This window comes from Salvelinus alpinus, chromosome 35, assembly GCF_045679555.1.
Source record: "Salvelinus alpinus chromosome 35, SLU_Salpinus.1, whole genome shotgun sequence".
Lineage (NCBI taxonomy): Eukaryota > Metazoa > Chordata > Actinopteri > Salmoniformes > Salmonidae > Salvelinus > Salvelinus alpinus.
In genome coordinates this window covers 22936047-22958670 of record NC_092120.1, presented here as the reverse complement: position 1 = coordinate 22958670, position 22624 = coordinate 22936047, and the positions used below count along the sequence as shown (strand labels likewise).

At 45.2% G+C, this 22624-nt stretch overlaps 1 protein-coding gene across 3 annotated transcripts in view; it reads left to right on the top strand.

The window, feature by feature from the left end:
- The window catches only part of LOC139564269 (adenylate cyclase type 3-like), a 31756-nt gene extending 9145 nt beyond the window's left edge, over positions 1 to 22611 (top strand). For 2 of the 3 annotated variants that reach the window (XM_071383650.1, XM_071383649.1), the window contains 18 exons: positions 5694 to 5836; positions 5991 to 6102; positions 6323 to 6450; positions 6891 to 7049; positions 7400 to 7565; positions 8044 to 8163; positions 8669 to 8811; positions 9157 to 9318; positions 9402 to 9489; positions 13036 to 13152; positions 13487 to 13755; positions 13993 to 14074; positions 14234 to 14392; positions 17957 to 18103; positions 18291 to 18404; positions 18701 to 18827; positions 18939 to 19063; positions 19541 to 22611. In XM_071383650.1, coding sequence (XP_071239751.1) covers positions 5694 to 5836; positions 5991 to 6102; positions 6323 to 6450; positions 6891 to 7049; positions 7400 to 7565; positions 8044 to 8163; positions 8669 to 8811; positions 9157 to 9318; positions 9402 to 9489; positions 13036 to 13152; positions 13487 to 13755; positions 13993 to 14074; positions 14234 to 14392; positions 17957 to 18103; positions 18291 to 18404; positions 18701 to 18827; positions 18939 to 19063; positions 19541 to 19723 — 2544 coding nt within the window. In that variant the 3' untranslated portion in view covers positions 19724 to 22611. The remainder of the gene's footprint in view (positions 1 to 5693; positions 5837 to 5990; positions 6103 to 6322; positions 6451 to 6890; positions 7050 to 7399; positions 7566 to 8043; positions 8164 to 8668; positions 8812 to 9156; positions 9319 to 9401; positions 9490 to 13035; positions 13153 to 13486; positions 13756 to 13992; positions 14075 to 14233; positions 14393 to 17956; positions 18104 to 18290; positions 18405 to 18700; positions 18828 to 18938; positions 19064 to 19540) is intronic. The other variant, XM_071383651.1, reaches the window with a different exon arrangement.
- The last annotated feature ends 13 nt before the right edge of the window (positions 22612 to 22624 follow it).

The window sequence follows — 22624 nt, the reverse complement described above, 5'->3', positions numbered from 1 at the left end:
TGTATATTTGAAAGTGTTTTGTTTCGTGTTGCCATCGTCGTTTCAAATAAAAAGATGGCTTATTTCCCTACTGCTGCATTTTGGTCTGATGATCCTTCTCTCCTCTCCTCGTCCGAGGATGAGGAGAGAGACAGCCCTTACAGAATCACCCACCAAACTAGGACCAAGCGGCAAGGGAATGCTCAACAGAGCAACAAGGACTCCTGGACTTGGGAGGAGATCCTGGATGGTAGAGGACCTTGGGCTCAGCCAGGGGAATATCGCCGTCCCAAGGAGGAGTTGGAAGCAGCGAAGGCTGAGAGGCGCTGGTATGAGGAGGCAGCGCGTCGACGCGGTTGGGAGCCCGTGAGTCAGACCCAAAAATTTCTTGGGGGGGGGCACACGAGGAGTGTGGCAAAGCCGGGTAGGATACCCGAGCCAACTCCCCGTGCTTACCGTGGAGGTAGAAGGCGTCGTACTGGTAAGACACCGTGTTATGCGGTAAAGCGCACGGTGTCCCCAGTACGCGTGCTTAGCCCAGTGCGGGCTATTCCACCTTGCCGCACTGGGAGGGCTAAGTTGGGCATCGAGCCGAGTGCCATGAAGCCGGCCCAACGTATCTGGTCTCCAGTACGTCTCCTCGGGCCGGCGTACATGGCACCAGCCTTACAGGTGGTGTCCCCGGTTCGCCTGCATAGCCCAGTGCGGGCTATTCCACCTCGCCGCACTGGCAGGGCTACGGGCACCATTCAGCCTGGTAAGGTTGGGCAGGCTCGGTGCTCAAGAGCACGTGTCCTCCTTCACGGTCCGGTATACCCGGTGCCACCTCCATGTACCAGTCCTCCGGTGGCAGCCCCCCGTACCAGGCTGTCTCTCCGGGTTCTCTCTCCAGCTGTTTCCTCCTCTCCAGCGCAGCCAGTGCCTAGACCACGCACCAGGCTGTCTCTCCTTCTCCTCCCTACAGAGCCGTCCTGCCATGACCAGCCAGAGCCGTCCTGCCATGATCAGCCAGAGCCGTCCTGCCATGACCAGCCAGAGCCGTCCTGCCATGACCAGCCAGAGCCGTCCTGCCATGACCAGCCAGAGCCGTCCTGCCATGACCAGCCAGAGCCGTCCTGCCATGACCAGCCAGAGCCGTCCTGCCATGACCAGCCAGAGCCGTCCTGCCATGACCAGCCAGAGCCGTCCTGCCATGACCAGCCAGAGCCGTCCTGCCATGACCAGCCAGAGCCGTCCTGCCATGACCAGCCAGAGCCGTCCTGCCATGACCAGCCAGAGCCGTCCTGCCATGACCTGCCAGAGCCGTCCTGCCATGACCAGCCAGAGCCGTCCTGCCATGACCAGCCAGAGCCGTCCTGCCATGACCAGCCAGAGCCGTCCTGCCATGACCTGCCAGAGCCGTCCTGCCATGACCTGCCAGAGCCGTCCTGCCATGACCTGCCAGAGCCGTCCTGCTATGACCTGCCAGAGCCGTCCTGCTATGACCTGCCAGAGCCGTCCAGCCAGGACCTGCCAGAGCCGTCCAGCCAGGACCTGCCAGAGCCGTCCTGCTATGACCTGCCAGAGCCGTCCAGCCAGGACCTGCCAGAGCCGTCCAGCCAGGACCTGCCAGAGCCGTCCAGCCAGGACCTGCCAGAGCCGTCCAGCCAGGACCTGCCAGAGCCGTCCAGCCAGGACCTGCCAGAGCCGTCCAGCCAGGACCTGCCAGAGCCGTCCAGCCGGGACCTGCCAGAGCCGTCCAGCCGGGACCTGCCAGAGTCCCTCAGCCGGGACCTGCCAGAGTCCCTCAGCCGGGACCTGCCAGAGTCCCTCAGCCGGGACCTGCCAGAGTCCCTCAGCCGGGACCTGCCAGAGTCCCTCAGCCGGGACCTGCCAGAGTCCCTCAGCCGGGATCTGCCAGAGTATCTCAGCCGGGACCTGCCCCTTGCCGGGACCTGCCCCTTGTCCCGGTGCTGCCCCTTGTCCCGGTGCTGCCCCTTGTCCCGGTGCTGCCCCTTGTCCCGGTGCTGCCCCTTGTCCCGGTGCTGCCCGTTGTCCCGGTGCTGCCCGTTGTCCCGGTGCTGGTCCTTATCCGGGTGCTGGTCCTTATCCGGGTGCTGCCCCTTCTCCCGGTGCTGGCCGTTCATTTAGGGGATGTTAGTTTTAGGGTGGTCATTGGGAGGGGAAGACAGAAGCGGGGAGTGACAATGGTGGTGTGGGGACAGCGTCCAGAGCCTGAGCCACCACCGTGGTCAACTGCCCACCCGGACCCTCCCCTGGACTTTGTGCTGGTGCGCCCGGCGTTCGCACTTTGAGGGGGGGGTTCTGTAACGGTCCTGACCTGTTTTATGTTGTTTTTGTATGTGTTTAGGTCAGGGCATGTGTTTTGGGTGGGCAGTCTATGTTATCTGTTTCTATGTTGGTTGTGGTTGCCTGGTATGGCTCTTAATTAGAGGCAGGTGTTTTGCGTTCTCCTCTAATTAAGAGTCATATTTAGGTAGGGTGTTCTCACTGTTTGTTTGTGGGTGATTGTCTCCTGTGTCGTCGAATGTATGTACCATACGGGACTGTTTGGCTGTTCGTTTATTTTGATGTCGTCTGTTTCCTGTCCGTGAGTTTACGTTTAGTTATGTAAGTTTATGTTCAGGTTTCGTCAACGTCGTCTTCTTGTTTTGTATATTTGAAAGTGTTTTGTTTCGTGTTGCCATCGTCGTTTCAAATAAAAAGATGGCTTATTTCCCTACTGCTGCATTTTGGTCTGATGATCCTTCTCTCCTCTCCTCGTCCGAGGATGAGGAGAGAGACAGCCCTTACAGTCAGGGCGTGACAACCTGGCTGGCATGAAAATAAACCACGGGGTAAAGCGTCTCTCCATTCGCTATTTAAGTGGGTAGATGACATGTAATTTTTACTGCTGCCCCTGTTTTGAAACAGGTGCATGATAATGGTCCATTCTAAATCAAAACAAATTTCACACATGTATTATTTAGTACATGTAAAGACAAGATTAAATTAAAGAATAGTCTGATGGGTGACAATATTATCTTATCACTTGTGAATTATGTATTATAATTTCTGAATGATGCCCAGCATAAGAAATAAAGCCTTTTTTTGGGGGGGGGGGGGCTACCCTTTCAAATCATAGTCGCACACCTCATGTAGCCTAGCCCATGGGCCTATATGTTTTAATAATGTTTGTATCACAACTAAAGTGGCCAAATAACTTCTTAAAATGAAGCACATTAATCCGCTTTGCAAGGGTTGTAGAGCCTAACTGGCATACATAAGCAGCATGTGAGTTTCAAGTTTGGGGAAGATCATTTTCACCTTAAAAATGCACCTTGATAATAAAAGCATGACATGCATAATTGCATTTGTGGTCGCTTTTGATAATGGTGTTTTCCGCTAATGGAATGTTCACACTTATAGCCTACTACCATGTGCATATTGCTGCACTTATAATGTGAAGAAATACTCTAATAGTTTATCAGCTTTTTAAGCTAAACGTTCTGATCGGATGCGTCAGTCACATTGCGTCGACTTTTGTACAATGGGGGATAGTAGATTGACATAGGCTAGTGCTTTTATGTCCTGGGAAATGTTCTTGTTTCTTACAACTTCATGCTAATCGCATTAGCCTACATTAGCTCAACCATCCCGAGGTCGGGACACCGATCATGTATTTGTTAACCACTCATCACAGAATAGCCGCGTCCACACTCCCTCAAATCGTTTGGAGAAAATATCCTTTCAATTTTATTCAGCTTTGTTCAATTGTATTCTTCATACGATAAAATAATGCCATGGAATTCTAAGCAAATCTTGTCTGCTAAATGAACTAGTGTAGCCCACAGCCATTTGGCATAGCCAAATCAGGACCTAGCATAAGGACAACTCAGAGTATGCGATTCTGTTCTTCTGAAATTGAGTACATTTTCTTTATATCATGCTTCTGTCTAAAATAGATAATGGATTTATTGTGACGGTGTAGGCTATATTACATGGGTTTATTAAACTTTTTAAAATGTAGATGTTTAGAAGGTCAGTATCAGTGGCTTGTAGGCTATATGTGGAAGCCAGGAGATGCTAAATGTGTTTGTTAATTAGCGGTCAATTACCGTGAAACTGACAGTTATTTGCTTGACAATCAGCGGCTGACGAAATTTTGTGACTGCCACAGCCCTAGTCTCTCCAGAGATGTTCGATCGGGTTCAAGTCCGGGCTCTGGCAGGGCCACTTAAGGACATTCAGAGACTTGTCCCTAAGCCACTCCTGCGTTGTCTTGGCTGTGTGCTTAGGGTCGTTGTCCTGTTGGAAGTGAACCTTCGCCCCAGTCTGAGGTCCTGAGTGCTCTGGTGCAGGTTTTCATCAAGGGTCTCTCTGTACATTGCTCCGTTCATCTTTCCCTGGATCCTGACTAGTCTCCTAGTCCCTGCCGCTTTTAAACATCCCCACAGCATGATGCTGCCACCACCATGCTTCACCGTAGAGAGGGTGCCAGGTTTCCTCCAGACGCAACGATTGGTGGCAGCACCAAATAGTTAAATCTTGGTTTCATCAGACCAGATAATCTTGTTTCTCATGGTTTGCGAGTCCTTTAGGTGCCTTTTGGCAAACTCCAAGTGGGCTGTCATGTGCCTTTTACTGAGGAGTGACTTCCGTCTGGCCACTCTACCATAAAGGCCTGATTGGTGGAGTGCTGCAGAGATGGTTGTCCTTCTGGAAGGTTCTCCCATCTCCACAGAGGAGCTCTGTCAGAGTGACAATCGGGTTCTTGGTTACCTCCCTGACCAAGGCCCTTCTACCCTGATTGTTCAGTTTGGCTGAAGGGCCAGCTCAAGGAAGTCTTGGTGGTTCCAAACTTCTTCCATTTAAGAATGATGGAGGTCACTGTGTTCTTGGGGACCTTCAATGCTGCAGAAATGTTTTGGTACTCTTCCCCAGATCTGTGCTTCGAGACAATCCTGTCTCGGAGCTCTACGGACAATTCCTTCGACCTCATGGCTTGGTTTTTGCTCTGACATGCATTGTCAACCATGGGACCTTTTCATATAGACAGGTTTGTGCCTTTCCAACTCATGTCCAATCAATTGAATTTACCACAGGTGGACTCCAATCAAGTTGTAGAAACATCTCAAGGATGATCAATGGAAACAGGATGCACCTGATCTCAATTTCGAGTCTCATAGCGAAGGGTCTGAGTACCTATGTAAATAAGGTATTTCTGTTATTTATTTTGTATACATTTGCAAAAATGTCTAAACCTGTTTCGCTTTGTCATTGTGGGGTATTGTGTGTAAATTGATGAGGGGGGAAAAAATATTTGATCTCTTTTAGAGTAAGGCTGTAATATAACAAAATGTTGAAAGTCAAGGAGTCTGAATACTTTCCAAATGCACTGTATGTACTGTTTTGAGCACATGGTAGTCAGTCATCCATGTTTATTTCGTTATGGTATTTCTTTTTCCAAGATCTATTGGTTGAAGGGTGATCGAAGTAGATATATTTGGAAGTGGATGCTTTGGGATGGCAACGGACAGCTTCCTTTTGTTATAGAAAGTGGTTTGATTAGGTCACTGAATCTTTTTATTGATTCTGATTGAGCATTGATTGATTCTGCTGCCAATCACACAAAATGTAAGTTCCTTTATTGTAAGCTGTGCGTGCGTCTATTAAGGCTCTTTAGAGTCTCCTCGTATCCACTGAAACCTCGCCACTCTCCCTGTCCTCCACAGGAGCGTCTCTTGCTGTCCATCCTGCCCAAGCATATAGCAGACGAGATGTTACAGGACATGAAGAAGAAAGAAGCCAGTCAAACAGGACAGAAGGAGAAGCAGCAGTTCAACACCATGTACATGTATCGCCACGAAAACGTCAGGTAAGACACAGTAGCCTCAGACTCTCTATGTACAATCTGTAGACCCATGGCTAGGAGAACATAACTTATAGAGTATACTATGTTATATATAATAAAGAGGCAGGATATCTAGTAGGATGATGTGATGACAGCATGTATCCCCTTTCTCCTGCAGTATTTTGTTTGCAGACATTGTGGGATTCACTCAGCTGTCATCATCATGCAGTGCCCATGAGCTGGTCAAGCTCCTCAATGAACTGTTTGCCCGCTTTGACAAGCTGGCTGCCGTGAGTCACACACACACCCACAGACAAATATATTACTTACTGACAAAAAAAATGTATATTGGTCGGCATGTATTACCACTAATCTTTTAAACAGATTTATTGATAGATTAAAGTACATTTACATGAGTAGTCACATCTTTTCACATATAGATGAAATCACTTTGAATGTTCCAGCCCCTCCACTAACTACCTCACTGTGTGTGTGTGTGTTTCTGTGTAGAAATACCACCAGTTGAGAATAAAGATCCTGGGCGACTGTTACTACTGCATCTGTGGCCTGCCAGACTACAGAGAGGACCACGCTGCCTGCTCCATCCTGATGGGCCTGGCCATGGTGGAGGCCATTTCGTGAGTACCACCCAATGGAAATGTAGACTGTAGAAACTGTAGAGTGGTTTGTGGTATAGGCTGCATGTCAAAGGACATTCACCTACTTAGGGTCAAAGATGGCATACTACTGTAGAACCTCTTACTTGCATGTGCTAAAAACAGGTCTGACATCTACAATATCTGGATAAATGGTGAGAAAATCATACGCAATTCATATTGTCTACCAAGGTTTGATGAGCTTTTAAGTCCAGACCTTTCAGTTTTCCGAATGACCTCCGTTTCAGACATGTTCACATCTCAGAGGTCCTTCTGTACTCGTGGTGGATCGGGTGTCATTTGAGATTTGCACATGGAGTAGGAGTAACGTGATGTGCCGGAGGCAAAACGAATGGCAGAGGAAAGAATGGCTAGGGTGGTTCTTCTTGGCTCTGTGTCACGGTGACTGTGTTGTCCTGTAGGTATGTTCGTGAGAAGACCGGGACAGATGTGGACATGCGTGTGGGGGTACACACTGGCACTGTCCTGGGGGGCGTCCTGGGACAGAAGCGGTGGCAGTATGACGTCTGGTCCACTGACGTCACCGTGGCCAATAAGATGGAGGCGGGAGGAATACCGGGGTAAGAAGGAACTGGTTTAAACCCCTCTAAGTCATTACATTTCCCTAACTCTATTTACAGATCTTTACTACAACTTTAGATGATGCGCAGGCAAGATTGACCTGCCTCATGCACTCATATTTGTCAGATGTGTTTGTGCCCAATACAAACTCTATATACCTATTGGTAGCAATAAGTCATGAATTATGAAGTCGGTAAGGAAATGTTGATGTACTGAATATCAAATAATTGACAGCAGGAATTATTCAAAGTTTGCAATAGGGAGGGCATAGGGTCAGCCCCCACCCGTTCTCCCATTGATAGACCAGGCTCTCTGACCTCTAGCCTATAACCCCTGACCTTTGCGGCAGGCGTGTGCACATCTCCCAGGCCACCATGGAGTGTCTGCACGGGGAGTTTGATATGGAGCCGGGGAACGGGGGCGACCGCTGTGAGTACCTGAAGGAGAGGGGCATCGACTCCTACCTGGTGGTGGTGCCCAAGGGCCCCCTGGGAAAGAGCGGCATCAACGGGGTGGTGAGTATTGCCTCAGCACCTAGTTTTATTCAACCTTTTATTCTTACAGGTTCGTCTCACTGAGATAAAACCTCGGTAAAACTTTATTTTACAACCAGGTAGTACTTACTAAGAAATAACTTTTGTCTTTAACTTTGATACCAGTCTCCAATTTTGTTGAATTCTTTGAGGTGATTACCAGCGTAGTTTCCTAGTTAATACCATGGAAATGTCAGGTTAGTAACAGCTTACAACAAGCGTAAGAAAGCGTAACAAATTGTCAATATTTTTTTTCTTCTCCAGATTCCTCCTTGTCAACACACCACACCACAGTCACTGTAACACACCTCACATTCTCTCTTCTCTCTCTCTCTCTCTCTCTCTCTCTCTCTCTCTCTCTCTCTCTCTCTCTCTCTCTCTCTCTCTCTCTCTCTCTCTCTCTCTCTCTCTCTCTCTCTCTCTCTCTCTCTCTCCTGCCTGTCTCTTCGTTTTCTATCAGAAGTTGTCTGTGATGTCGTCCAATGGGAACTCTCCATTGTTGATCAACACCACTGAGTGTAATGGGAGTGTCCACACAGCCTGCACCACACCAGACGAGCCAGAGGAGCTGGACACACGGGTAACACATGACCTTTACTGTAACCCCTAACACACAGGATTGCAACTCTATGTACTACAAGTGCACAGTGTGTGCGGGCCTTTGTTCCAGTTTAGGATTAGTACACCTATTCAAATGATTAACTAATCATTGTCTTATATTCAGACCTCGATTTGTTTATTCAGGGGTGTTAGCGCTGGGCTAGTACAAAAACCTCCAAATGCTTTGGATGTCTCCAAGACAGGAGTTGCCCAAAGTGTACTACCTTCCCTACTTCAAACCTGAATGAAGAGTGGCTCCACCCAGATTCTCCACCCTTCTCATTAAGTGTGCACTTGCACACTCCCCATCATGGATCTAAAAGCATTGAATTGGTGTAAGTATTGGCTGGAGAGAGTTTCGACACTTGTTAAATCCATGAGAGGGAGTGTGCAAGTGCACACTTTAGAAGAAGTGTGGAGAATCGGGGTGCATCCAGTGAGTGGTGTAATGACAGACCCGGAATGCCACCTTCTTGTGACCCCAGGTGGTGAACCCTTCGTTCCCCAACCCTCGGCGGAGGCTAAGACTGCGGGACCTGGCCGAGAGGGTGATTGATGCCCAAGAGAACGAACAGGAGCTCAACAAACTGCTCAATGAGGCACTGCTGGAGAGAGAGACCGTACAAGCGTGAGTAGACAGAGAGGGAGGGTGTGTGTGGGGTTGCAAAATTCCAGGAACTTTAAATAAATTCCCTGGTTTTCCTGAAATCCTGGTTGGAGGATTCTGGATTTCATGCTTATTCCTTCCTGATTTCGGGAATCCCCCAACCTGGCATTTTGGGAAAACCAGGGAATTTATTTAAAATTCCCAGAATTTTGCCAGCCTGTGTATATCTATGTATGAATGTGTGTGTGATAGTCATAGAGAAACACCCAGTAGCAGAGGGTGTGTGAGTGAGCCATGTGCAGCCAGGTATGAATCCTCTGTTATGTGAGCAGACAGACTGTCTGAACCCTCCCTCTACCTTGTCAGTCTGAAGGGGAAACGGACCAACCGTCTGTCCCTGCGCTTTGTGGACCCTGAGCTGGAGACCCGCTACTCCGTAGAAAAGGAGAAGCAGAGCGGAGCTGCCTTCGGCTGCTCCTGTGTGGTGCTCCTGTTCACTGCAGCCATGGAGGTCCTCATAGACCCTCGGTGAGTTCACCTAAACTCTCGTTCTCTCTCTCGCTCTCTCTCTCTTTCGTTCCTTATGTTCTGTGTGTTCCTGCGGTTGACAGGATGATAGCAAACTACGTGACCCTAGCTGTGGGAGAGGTCCTGCTGCTCGTCCTAACTGTCTGCTCTCTGGCGGCCATCTTCCCTCGAGTGAGTGCCCCTTCCCCCCCCGCTCCACTATCGCACCTTGCTCAACATCCAACCAGAGAGCAGCTAGCCTTTCAGAGCGAGCAACAGTTAACCCACGGCCAAATCATAATTTATCATCGAACATTTTCCACAACATAAGAAATCTGTAGATATGAAGATATTTGTTGTGGTATACTCTTGAGTTAAAAAATAACGTAGTTGTGATAGTGGATCGGCATACCGTAGTTAAATACCTTAAATGTGCTAAGCATCTCATGATGCTGTGCATTTGATCTTTTCAGACACTCCCAATGTTAGGTAAGCTGAATGTGGTAAAGAATGTGTCTAATCAGCACCCCATACGTTCGTTCTTTTGTCACGCATCAACGCTTTTGATCTAACCTCGTGAGCCAGGTCATGGAAAGTCAAATGTATTGACTGCTACAGGCAGTTATGTAGCTACCACTATCGACTGCTCCTGTCACCCTAACAGCAAGACTCCTCCCCCATCCCCACACTGCCCACAAGGGTTTTGAACCCCATGCACTGTATCTGTGCACCGTGTGCAATGCAGACACACAGTCACACACAGACACACATACAGTGCATTCGGGAAGTATTCAGACTTTTCCCACATTTTATTACGTTACAGCCTTATTCTAAAAATAGATTCAATTGTTTTTTTCAATCATCAATCTACACACAATACCCCATAATGACAAAGCAAAAACAGGTCTTTAGAAATGTTTGTAAACTTATTCAAAAAAAAAAAAATGCTATCACATTTACACAAGTATTCAGATCCTTTACTCAGTACTTTGTTAGAGCACCTTTAGCAGCGATTACAGCCTTGAGTCTTCTTTTTCTACAGATCCTCAAGCTCTCTCAGGTTGGATGGGGAGCGTCACTGCACAGATATTTTCAGGTCTCTCCAGAGATGTTCGATCAGGTTCAAGTACGGGCTCTGGCTGGGCCACTTAAGGACATTCAGAGACTTGTCCCGAAGCCACTCCTGCATTGCCTTGGCTGTGTGCTTAGGGTCCTTGTCCGGTTGGAAGGGGAACTTTCGCCCCAGTCTAAGGTGCTGAACACTCTGGAGCAGGTTTTCATCAAGGATCTCTCTCTGTACTTTGCTCCGTTCATCTTTCCCTCGATCCTGACTAGTCTCCCAGTTCTGCCACTGAAAAACATCCCCACAGCATGATGCTGCCACCACCATGCTTCACCGTAGGGATGGTACCAAGTTTCTTCCAGATGTGACGCTTGGCATTCAGGCCAAAGAGTTCATTTTGGTTTCATCAGACCAGAGAATCTTGTTTCTCATGATCTGAGAGTCCTTTAGTTACCTTTTTAGAAAACTACAAGCGGGCTGTCATATTCCTTTTTACTAAGGAGTGGCTTCCGTCTGGCCACTTTACCATAAAGGCCTGATTGGTGGAGTGCTGCAGAGATGATTGTCCTTCTGGAAGAACTCTGGAGCTCTGTCAGTGACAATCAGGTTCTTGGTCATCTCCCTGACCAAGGCCCTTCTCCCCAAATTGCTCAGGTTGGCCGGGAGGCCAGCTCAAGGAAGAGTCTTGGTGGTTCCAAATTTCTTCCATTTAAGAATGCTGGAGGCCACTGTGTTCTTGGGGACCTTCAATGCTCCAGACATTTTTTGGTACCTTTCCCCAGATCTGTGCCTCGACACAATCCTGTCTCGGAGCTCTACGGACAATTTCTTCGACCTCATGGCTTGCTTTTAGTCTCTGACATGCACTGTAGACAGGTGTTTGCCTTTCAAAATCATGTCCAATCAATAGAATTTACCACAGGTGGAATTCAATCAAGTTGTAGAAACATCTCAAGGCTGATCAATGGAAACAGGATGCACCTGAGCTCAATTTTGTGTCTCATAGCAAAAGGTCTGAATATTTATGTAAATTAGCTCCTGAGTGACGCAGCGGTCTAAGGCACTGCATCTCAGTGCTAGAGGTGTCACTACAGACCCTGGTTCAATCCCGGGCTGTATCACAACCGGCCGTGATCGAGAGTCCCATAGGGCGACGCACAATTGGCCCAGCATCGTCTGGCCTAGGGGACGGTTTGGCCAAGGTAGGCCGTTATTGTAAATAAGAATTTGTTGTTAACTGGCATGCCTAGTAAAATATTTTATTTTTAAAATAATCTATTTCTGTTTTTTATTTTTAATACATTTGCAAACATTTCTAAAAAAACTGTTTTTGCTTTGTCATTATGAGGTATTGTGTGTAGTAGATTGATGAGGAAAAAATATAATTTGATCAATTTTAGAATAATGCTGTAAGGTAACAATGTGTAAAAAGGGAAGGGGTCTGAATACTTTCCGAATGCACTGTACACACATAAACAAACAGATGAACAACTATTATATCAAGGGTGAAATGCATGTCAACATGTCTGTGCCTGTCCCAGTACAATGTCAACCACACGAACACCAGAAATCCCACACACTCACACACACACATACACTTTACCCCAGAGCGTAAAAGCAAGAGCTTTTAGTGCTACATAATGAAATGCTTTTACTTGAAGCTGTATGGACCAGGTTATTGTTCAGCTGCTGAGAGAATGTACTGTACCCAATGAGATGAGATTTAACCATTGGAGATCTGAATCCCCTCGGGCGACGGTAGTTCCACTCCAGTGACAATTCTTTATCTATGGAAAATCAATCCCTCTTCATCATATAGATGTTCATAGAGAAGCCCTCTGGTTGGACTGATGCGTGACTCCCCATGGCATGATTGATGGTTCAATGAGGAAAACCAATATGTCTCGTCCTCAGTTTGTCCCAGCTCATCTGAAATGACCGTTGACATATACAGCACTATGTCGTAATATACTGTACTGTCACTAACATGAAAGTCACTATAGTACAGATGTAGGATCTTCATTTGAAAACTCAGTTTTTATTTAATTTAACTAGGCAAGTCAATTAAGAACAAATTCCGATTTACAATGACAGCCTACTGTTGCAGGACAACTTTCCTGCAAATTCAGGAAATGTACAACTTGTAGTATATTTGCGGTTTAGAAAGGCTTCTGACGTTTACCACTTTGACATTTCAGACTTGATTTTCCCTTTATGAGAAGTGTATCAACCCCTACAAAAAATTTCCAGTAATCAAAATCCACATCATTCACATTTCCTGTTGCTGCAGGATTATTTTCCTGCTGTAGCAAACTGGCTCAAATTAAGATCCTTCATCTGTACAAACTCACTAGGAGAAATACCCTGACCGCTACTATGGTTTCCATCTGATGATGCGTTTTGAAAACTGAGCATCATTACGATGATGATTACAATTGTATTACTTCGTTGGTTACGGCGAACAAAGACGACCGGCGCCATCAATCATAGTTAAAACGTTTTTAATGTTCCGCCATTGCCCCACATATACCACAGGTGTCGTAAAAGAGTATTGTGAAACATGACTCAAAACCACATCAATACAACGATGATAGGTAGATAGATATTACTGGTAAGTTCACGTGACTGGTTAATGATATTACTGTTGATGATCAACATGTTATTTTTCCTCCTAGGTTTTCCCTAAGAGGCTGGTGTCTTTCTCCACATGGATCGACCACACCCGCTGGGCACGGAACACTTGGGCCATGGCAGCAATCTTCATCCTCACCATGGCCGACATTGTGGACATGGTGAGAAACGCTCATCGTTAGTCCCGTAGAAAAAAATCACAACACTGGCTTTCTGGTGTGGAATTATGCAGTAGCATGCCAATACACAAGCCTTCTCATGAAGCTGGGTTTGACTTAAGGGTCTGTTTTTGGTGTTGACTTGCATGCATACCGTCCATATGCAACAGCGTGCATTGCAGTTAAATGTTTTAAATTCATAATAAAGCAACAAGATGGGAGTGAAACCAGGGATTTTTTAAAAGGGGTCCATGTAAGCTTGGAGGAAGCACTAGAAATCGATTGAGTGGTCTTGCGTTAACATTTGGCCTCTATCCCCTCTGTCCACGCCCTGTAGCTGAGCTGTCCCCGTCCCTCTGGAAACGCCACAATGGCTCCTCCTTCCTCTGTTGTCCAATCCGGGCCAGAGGGCTGTCTGGACAACCCCAAGTACTACAGCTACATCGCCGTGCTGGCACTCATGGCGACCACCATGCTGGTACAGGTCAGCCACATGGTCAAGGTCACACTCATGCTCCTCATCACCATAGCGACGGGCATCGTCAACATCTACAGCTGGAGGGACATTTTTGACCGCTACGATATGGCCCGCTTCCAGGACTACAGGTGGATGTGGTTGTGGTGTTATAGGCTGTAGACCAGGTGTGGGTGGTGGTCATCAGTTTATGGATGTGTGGTCATCATTTCTTTTCAATTAGTAAAACTGCAATTGGAATTTCAGTTGACTGAATTTAAATTAAATTGACCGCAACTCTGATTGTCATGTTTAGTGTGATTATTGTTGTTCTGGAAACAATGTGAGCATGCTTGTGATTTCTGACTATCTCTGTGCTCTGTTTTTAGTTCTTATCTGGTTCCCTCCAAATATGCCATGACTATCATGATCTTCGTCATGATGATCAGCTTCTACTACTTTTCTCGACATGTAAGTTACTATGGCCGAAGTCTACTAGTTTATATACCTTCCAAGTCGTCACCACCTTCTCTAGTCTCCACATGTTCTGCTTCTCCTCCATTCTTGTTAACCTCTCCACCTCTATTTGAACCTCTTTCCTGTCTCCCGCCACCATGTCCCTGACTTTAGGTGGAGAAGCTAGCCCGTACTCTGTTCTTGTGGAAGATTGAGGTCCACGAGCAGAAGGAGAAGGTGTATGAGATGAGGCGCTGGAACGAGGCGCTGGTCACTAACATGCTGCCAGAGCATGTAGCACGCCACTTCCTGGGCTCCAAGAAAAGGGACGAGGTGAGACATCTTCACCACTGTAGATACAGTACTTGGTTCGCCCTTCGTGTCGTCTGAGAAGTTATACTTTTCGGTCATCTGTCCAGAGAACATTCTTCCAAGAGTCTTGATGATCTTCCAGGTATGTTTTTTGCAAACTTTAGTCAACTTTTTGGACGACATGGGTCCCATTATGCCTGGCGAAAACCAAACACTGCATTCCACAGTAAGAACCTCATACAAACGGTCAAGCATGGTGATGGTAGTGTAATGGTTTGGGGACGTATCCAATTTGTTAAGTTATTTTGTAATCTCAGGTTTCCTTAATCTAATATTAGGTTTTGGTTGAAGATCTGATAACATTCAGTATAAAGAATATGCAAAAACATAGAAAAACTCAGGGCTCTTAATTCAAATTTTTCATTGGTAGAAAATATATATTTTTATCGATTGAGATATAGCCTACTGTATGCTGGGCCTTGAAGTATGCTAGCTACTTCTGAAGCACACGTTATGCCCTTGAAACTAATATGGAAACCTGTAAATGCAATTAGGAGTATATGCGACCAACATTGTCACACTTTATAGCCCTGACCGTAACTACCATGTAGCTACAATGTAAATACTAGGGCTGTGACGGTAATGGGATTTTGGATGAAAGTTATTAGTCATCCAAATACACATGTTCACTGTTATAACCGTTCTAATAGCAAAACAATTATAATACATGTACAAAACATGAGTGTACAAAACATTAGGAACCCATTCCTAATATTGAGTTGCACCCCCTTTTGCCTCAGAACAGCCTGGACTCTACAAGGTGTCGAAAGTGTTCCACAGATGCTGGCCCATGTTGACTCCAATGCTTCCCACAGTTGTGTGATGTTGGCTGGATGTCCTTTGGGTTGTGCACTATTCTTGATTTCACACTGTTGAGTGTGAAAAAACCCAGCAGTGTTGCAGTTCTTGACCTACTCAAACCGGTGAGCCTGGCACCTACTACAAATACCCTGTTCAAAGGCACTTTAAATATTTTGTCTTGCCCGTTCACCCTCTGGATGGCACACATACACAATCCATGTCTCAAGGCTTAAAAATCCTTCTTTAACCTGTCTCCTACTCTTCACCTAAACTGATTTGAAGTGGATTTAACTGGTGATATCAATAATGGATCGTTGCTTTCACCTGGATTCACCTGGTCAGTCTGTCATGGAAAGAGCAGGTGTCCCTAATGTTTTGTACACTCAGTGAATATATTTAAGACGCACATTTTCTCCTCTCCTTTGCTCCTGACTGCATGTGCTGCTGCTGCAGGGAGTGGGGTGTTGCCTAGGCAACCGAATCCTCGTTTGCTACAACACCTTGCATGTTTCAGCAAGGAGAAACAAAGTTTCATCACGTTGTAGAGTCCATGTTACAGCAGAAACTGACTCAACTGCGCTAATGGCCTGCCATCCCGTCTTCAGTCAGCTGGTCGTTCATATACAGTACCAGTCAAACGTTTGGATACACCTACTCATTCAAGGGTTTTTCTTTATTTTCACTATTTTCTAAATTGTAGAATAATAGTGAAGACATCAAAACTATGAAATAACACTTATGGAATCATGTAGTAAGCAAAAATGTATATAATTTATATTTGAGATTCTTCAAAGTAGCCACCCTTTGCCTTAATGACAGCTTTGCACACTCTTGGAATTCTCTCAACCTGCTTCACCTGGAATGCTTTTCCAACAGTCTTGAAAGAGTTCACCACAAACCATCTCAATTGGGTTGAGGTCGGGTGATTGTGGAGGCCAGGTCATCTGATGCAGCACACCATCACTCTCCTTCTTGGTCAAATAGCCCTTACATAGCCTGGAGGTGTGTTGGGCCATTGTCCTGTTGAAAAACAAGTGATAGTACCACTAAGCGCAACCCAGATGGGATGACGTATCGCTGCAGAATGCTGGGGTATCCATGCTGGTTAAGTGTGCCTTGAATTCTAAATGAATCACTGACAGTGTGACCAGCAAAGCACCCCTACACCACCTCCTCCATGCCTCAAGGTGGGAACCACACATGCGGAGATCATCCGTTCACCTACTCTGCGTCTCACAAAGACACGGTAATTGGAGTCAAAAATCTAATTTGGAATCATCAGACCAAAGGACAGATTTCCACCGGTCTAATGTCCATTTCTCGTGTTTCTTGGGCCAAGCAAGTCTCTTCTTATTATTGTTGTCTTTTAGTAGTGGTTTCTTTGTAGCAATTTGACCATGAAGGCCTGATTCACGCAGTCTCCTCTGAACAGTTGATGTGTCTGTTACATTTATTTGGGCTAGTTTGAGAAACCGATGCCTCAGAAGTCCTCAACTGGCAGCTTCATTAAATAGTACCAGCAAAACACCAGTCTCAACGTCAACAGTGAAGAGGCGACTCCGGGATGCTGGCCTTCTAGGCAGAGTTCCTCTGTCCAGTGTCTGTGTTCTTTTGCCCATCTTAATCTTTTCTTTTTATTGGCCAGTCTGAACATCCCGGAGTCGCCTCTTCACTGTTGACATTGAGGCTGGTGTTTTGCGGGTACTATTTAATGAAGCTGCCAGTTGAGGACTTGTGATGCGTCTATTTCTCAAACTAGACACTAATGTACTTGTCCTCTTGCTCAGTTGTAAACCGGGGCCTCCCACTCCTCTTTCTATTCTGGTTAGAGACAGTTTGCGCTGTTCTGTGAAGGGAGTAGTACACAGCGTTGTACGAGATCTTTAGTTTCTTGGTAATTTCTCGCATGGAATATCCTTCATTTCTCAGAACAAGAATAGACTGACGAGTTTCAGAAGAAAGTTCTTTGTTTCTGGCCCTTTTGAGCCTGTAATCGAACCCACAAATGCTGATGCTCCAGATACTCAACTAGTCTAAAGAAGGCAAGTTTTATTGCTTCTTTAATCAGGACAACAGTTTTCAGCTGTGCTAACATAATTGCAAAAGGGTGTTCTAATGATCAATTAGCCTTTTAAAATGATAAACTTGGATTAGCTAACACAACGTGCCATTGGAACACAGGAGTGATGGTTGCTGATAGTGGGCCTCTGTACGTCTATGTAGATAAAAAATCAGCCGTTTCCAGCTACAATAGTCATTTACAACATTAACAATGTCTACATTGTATTTCTGATCAATTTGATGTTATTTTAGTGGACAAAAATGTTGCTTTTCTTTCAAAAAACAAGGACATTTCTAAGTGACCCCAAACTTTTGAATGGTAGTGTATATATATATATTTACGGATATGACAGTTATTTAATTGTCATGACGGTCTTCATCCATAACCATCGTTTATATGGTAATTGTGCCAGCCCTAATAAATGCATGGGTTTTAAGGCAGTCAATGTGAAGTGGGACCAATACATGCATAGTTCCTGAAGTTGAGAAAGAGGTATCAGCCACGGTCACTGTGTGCGGTGATCAGCCACCATGTTATCACAGTGGTAAGGTTTGTTCAGCTATTGCAAAGGTTACAGCTGGAGTTATACTCTTGACTTATCTATGTCTGTACATCTGTTAATCTGAAATATATATATATATATATATACCCACCCCTTCCAGGAGCTGTACAGCCAGTCATATGATGAGATTGGTGTGATGTTCGCCTCCATCCCCAACTTCTCGGACTTCTACACAGAGGAGAGCATCAACAATGGGGGGATTGAGTGCCTCAGGTTCCTCAACGAAATCATCTCCGATTTTGACAGCGTAAGAAGCTCGTGAATGCATAATTTCGACTTGTAACAGTCATGCAAATGTTGAAACTAGCTTGCTATGACAATGGAAGTACTGTATGTTATTACTCCCTATTCCCGAGGCATGTATAGGAATTAAAGATGCAGCCTAACACTTTGAGACTTGACCTTTCAACCCGTGACCTTTTAACCTCTGACAGCTTCTGGACGAGTCTCAGTTCCGCTGCATCACCAAAATCAAAACCATTGGCAGCACCTACATGGCAGCGTCAGGGGTCACTCCCGACGTCAGCAACGGCTACGCCTGTCTGAAGGTCAGCTCAGGCTTAAACTAGCCGTGTAAACTATATCATGTAAACTCCTATAGTATGACATAATCCTGTGAACTCCTATAGCTAAACAGCAGAACTCCTGATGAACTCAGTCTAGAGCATTTTATACTGTTTGTGGTAGCAGGTCAGAAATGTGATCAAGAGCTTCAGGACGGATCTTTTACAGAGGATATGTTCATTTTATGGGTGATGATGATCGTAGTGGTGGCGATGATCAAATGAATTCACTCGGAAACTTGACGATGAAGATGGTTAAAGTAGAGGGCTCTGTTGTGCAGAAAGAGGAGCTGACCGACAGAGAGCGCTGGCAGCATTTGGCAGATCTGGCTGACTTTGCTCTGGCCATGAAGGTCACGCTCATGAACATCAACTACCAGTCCTTCAACAACTTCATGCTACGCATAGGTCAGTGCTAACCTTTCAGCCATATATTTTAAGGTGAGAGGAGAATGGAGAGCGTGTCCTGGTTTTGTACAGCATGCATATCACGTATCCCATACTTCCTCCTCTCCCCAGGTTTGAATAAAGGCGGGGTGCTGGCAGGAGTGATTGGTGCCCGGAAACCTCACTATGACATCTGGGGCAACACTGTGAATGTGGCCAGTCGCATGGAGTCCACAGGGGTCATGGGTAACATCCAGGTAAGGCCTCTCCGTACAGGGTGCGACGAGATGCAGGATGGGATAAGTCTTGAGGTGACAACCAAACAATCAGTTATAGCTGTAGCGCGTTGGCCCGTTAAGGTAGTTGATGTACCTGATTTCTGGTGAGGACCGAGCAGGAGCACTTGATAGCCTACAATGAGTGATACATTGCAGTCACCTGCAAGATCTCAAAACCACATACAGCAATCTGATACCCGACTGCGCAGTCGATGATGTGGCATGCAACCATTGGTTGACTGCAATGTAGTCGGCCTGGAATTGTTGTTTCCCAGATGGCTATAATAACACAAGAATAATCCTACTTTGTTTGATTACTATTTAGATCTTGGGGTTTGACATCAGGGAATAGTTTTAAGTGGATTACCAAATCTGGGTAGGAAACACATGTTGGATGGATCTGTATGCATGTGGAGATTCATCACCTACAATTTGATGTGATTCTACTGCCCCCAGGTGGTGGAAGATTGCTACCACATCTTGAAGGAGTACGGATTCCGTTTTGTGAGGAGGGGACCTATCTTTGTGAAGGGGAAAGGAGAGCTGCTTACCTACTTTCTGAAGGGTAGAGAAAAACAGGGCTCCTTCATCAACGGCTCCTCGGTCACCCTGCCACACCAAGTGGTGGACAACTCCTGACCTGCGTGTCAATGCTCACAGAAACACACACGCATAATCAGAAACATACATTCTAATGTATAAGTGAGATCTGAATTCATGCTTATACCAACACTCTTTCAGAATTGCAAAGTATGTAAGAGGATATGTACATCTTGCAAAGAAAGAAGGGTTGTCCCGCCTCCCCAACCCTGCCTGTTCAAATATTTTTTTTTGGCAAACTACAAAGCTTTTCAAAATAGTGCTCAGCTTTTTGCACTACAGACTTATGAACACATATCACGCTACTGTATAGTCACCCATATTTACACACAGTCTTAGACAAACACATCTTATTCAGAAACACAGTCTGACAAACACACAGTCGTGTATTCACTACAATGCCATCCTTACCACGCACTCAAGCCAGATGCATCATGGCTGTTGGACTAAATGCCTCATTTTGAATACTCTCCCCCTTTTACAAAATACTTTATATTTGGGAAAATAATGGATTTCATTGTGTTTGTTACAGTATCTCCAAACTGCTTGGAGATGGAGATGACCTGAGATAAGATGGTAGAGTGTTTGAGGGTTAATATATATATGTGTGTGTGTGTGTGTGTGTGTGTGTGTGTGTGTGTGCTGAACAAGCCTGCAGTGAAAGTATTCTTTCTCACTTTTTTCTGATCCGGAATCAAGTAACATGCCATGCCGTGTCTCTGTTTGCTATGAATTTGGAACACATGCCTTCTATGTTCTTCCCCCCCTTTGTTTACATTGGCACACATCACTTCTTTACGGCATCTGAGTCTATGTTGACAGTGGGCACAGAACCCAGGTGTGAAATTGGAGACAGGTTGAATGTTTTTGTGTTTTTTGGAGGCATTGCAGGTGTGTCACCAGGTCTTTGTGAGTAGCTGACACCTTTGGCCATTATGGGTATTCCCGGTGGGTAGAAATGCAGTGCCTTGAAAAAGTATTTGCCCCCTTTTGGATTTTCTCTGTATTTACATGTTTTTGATACTAAATTAGCAGATCTCCAACTAAAACCTTATATTAGATAAAGGGAACCTGAGTTTACAAAATAAACTTATTTTATTTATTGAATTAACAACGTTATGCAACACCCAATTCCCCTGTGTGAAAAATGTATTAACCCCTTACACTCAATAACTGGTTGTGCCACCTTTAGCTGCAATGACTGCAACCAAATGCTTCCTGTAGTTGATGATCAGTCTCTCACGTCGCTGTGGAAGAATTTTGGCCCACTCTTGCACGCAGAACTTCTTTAACTCAGCGACATTTGTGGGTTTTCAAGCATGAACTGCTAATTTCATGTCCTGCCACAACATCTCAATTGGGATTAGGTCTGGACTTTGACTAGGCCATTCCAAAACTTCAATTTTGTTGCTTTTTAGTCATTTTAAAGTAAACTTGACTTTTGGATTAAAGTTGACGTACGTTTGCCAAAAAACACCTGGAAGATCATCAAGGCTCTTGGAAGAATGTTCTAATGAACAGATGAGTCAAGTGTATAACTTTTTGGAAGACATGGGTCCCATTATGCCTGACGAAAAACCAAACACTGCATTCCACGGTAAGAACCTTGTACCAATAGTGAAGCATGGTGGTGGTAGTGTGATGGTTTGGGGATGCTTTGCTACCTCAGGACCTGGATGACTTGCCTTTTAATAGAAGGAACAATGAGTTATGCTCTGTATCAAATAAAAGGTTATTGGTCACATACACATATTTAGCAGATGTTATTGTGGGTGTAGCGAAATGCTTGCTGCATCAGCGAATTCTACAGGAGAATGTCAGGCGTTCTGTGAGCTGAAGCGCAGCTGGGTCATGCAGCAAGACAATAATCCAAAACACATTTTGAAATTTGAAGATTTGGAATGGCCTAGGCAAAGTCCAGACCTAATCCCAATTCAGATGTTGTGGCAGGACTTGAAATGAGCAGTTCATGCTTGAAAACCCACAAATGTCGCTGAGTTAAAGCAGTTCTGCATGAAAGAGTGGGCCAAAATTCCTCCACAGCAACGTGAGAGACTGTGCAACAACTAAAGGAAGTGTTTGATTGGAGTCATTGCAGCTAAGGGTGGCACAAGCAGTTATTGAGTGTAAGGGGAAATTACTTTTTCACATGGGCATTGGGTGTTGCATAACTTTGTTTATGAAATCAATTAAATAAGTATTTAATTGTTGTGTTATTTGTTCACTCAGGTCCCCTTTATCTAATATTAGATTTTGGTTGAAGATCTGATAATATTCAGTACAAAAAAAAAAAGCTAAAGTAGAGAATTAAGGGGGCAAATTACTTTTTCACAGCACTGTATGTTTGTTTGTTTGTTTGTGTGTATGTAAGGTGGATATGTGGACAGTATTGCAGGTGCAGGTGAGTTTATTTTGCTCGTATTGTGTCCCCATCAGTGTCTTTTCTCTGAAATTGAATGAAAGTACAATAGTTTATTCTTCTACAACCCTCTGTCCTCGCTTGCCCCTTACACAAATTAAAACATTCCTGGCCCTTTAATATTTTTATAACTAAGTTTAATTCATGCTGAGATTCTATTTAAAGTGATGGGATAAAGGACTAATGAGTCTCTAAGTTGTACATACAGTTTACTGTTCATTACATTAATTTATTGCAGTCGTCAGGGACAGATTTCCTTTTTCTTTTTTAAACCAATGTAAAAGTGCCAATGTTGAAGGAATGGCTTTGGTCCCTGTACATGTGGCCAAAATGCAGGTCTTTGCTGTTTCTCGATTTGTATTTTAAAGAACCTCAGGCTTGGGAATAAAATGGCACTTTGAATGGTCTGTAAACTATCTGTGTTTGAGTTTAAAGATAAGTTATTAATGTATTTAATTTAAATTATTTGTCATTTTCAAGTGTATTGATAAAAAAAAACGAAATTAAACCATGGTCCCTAA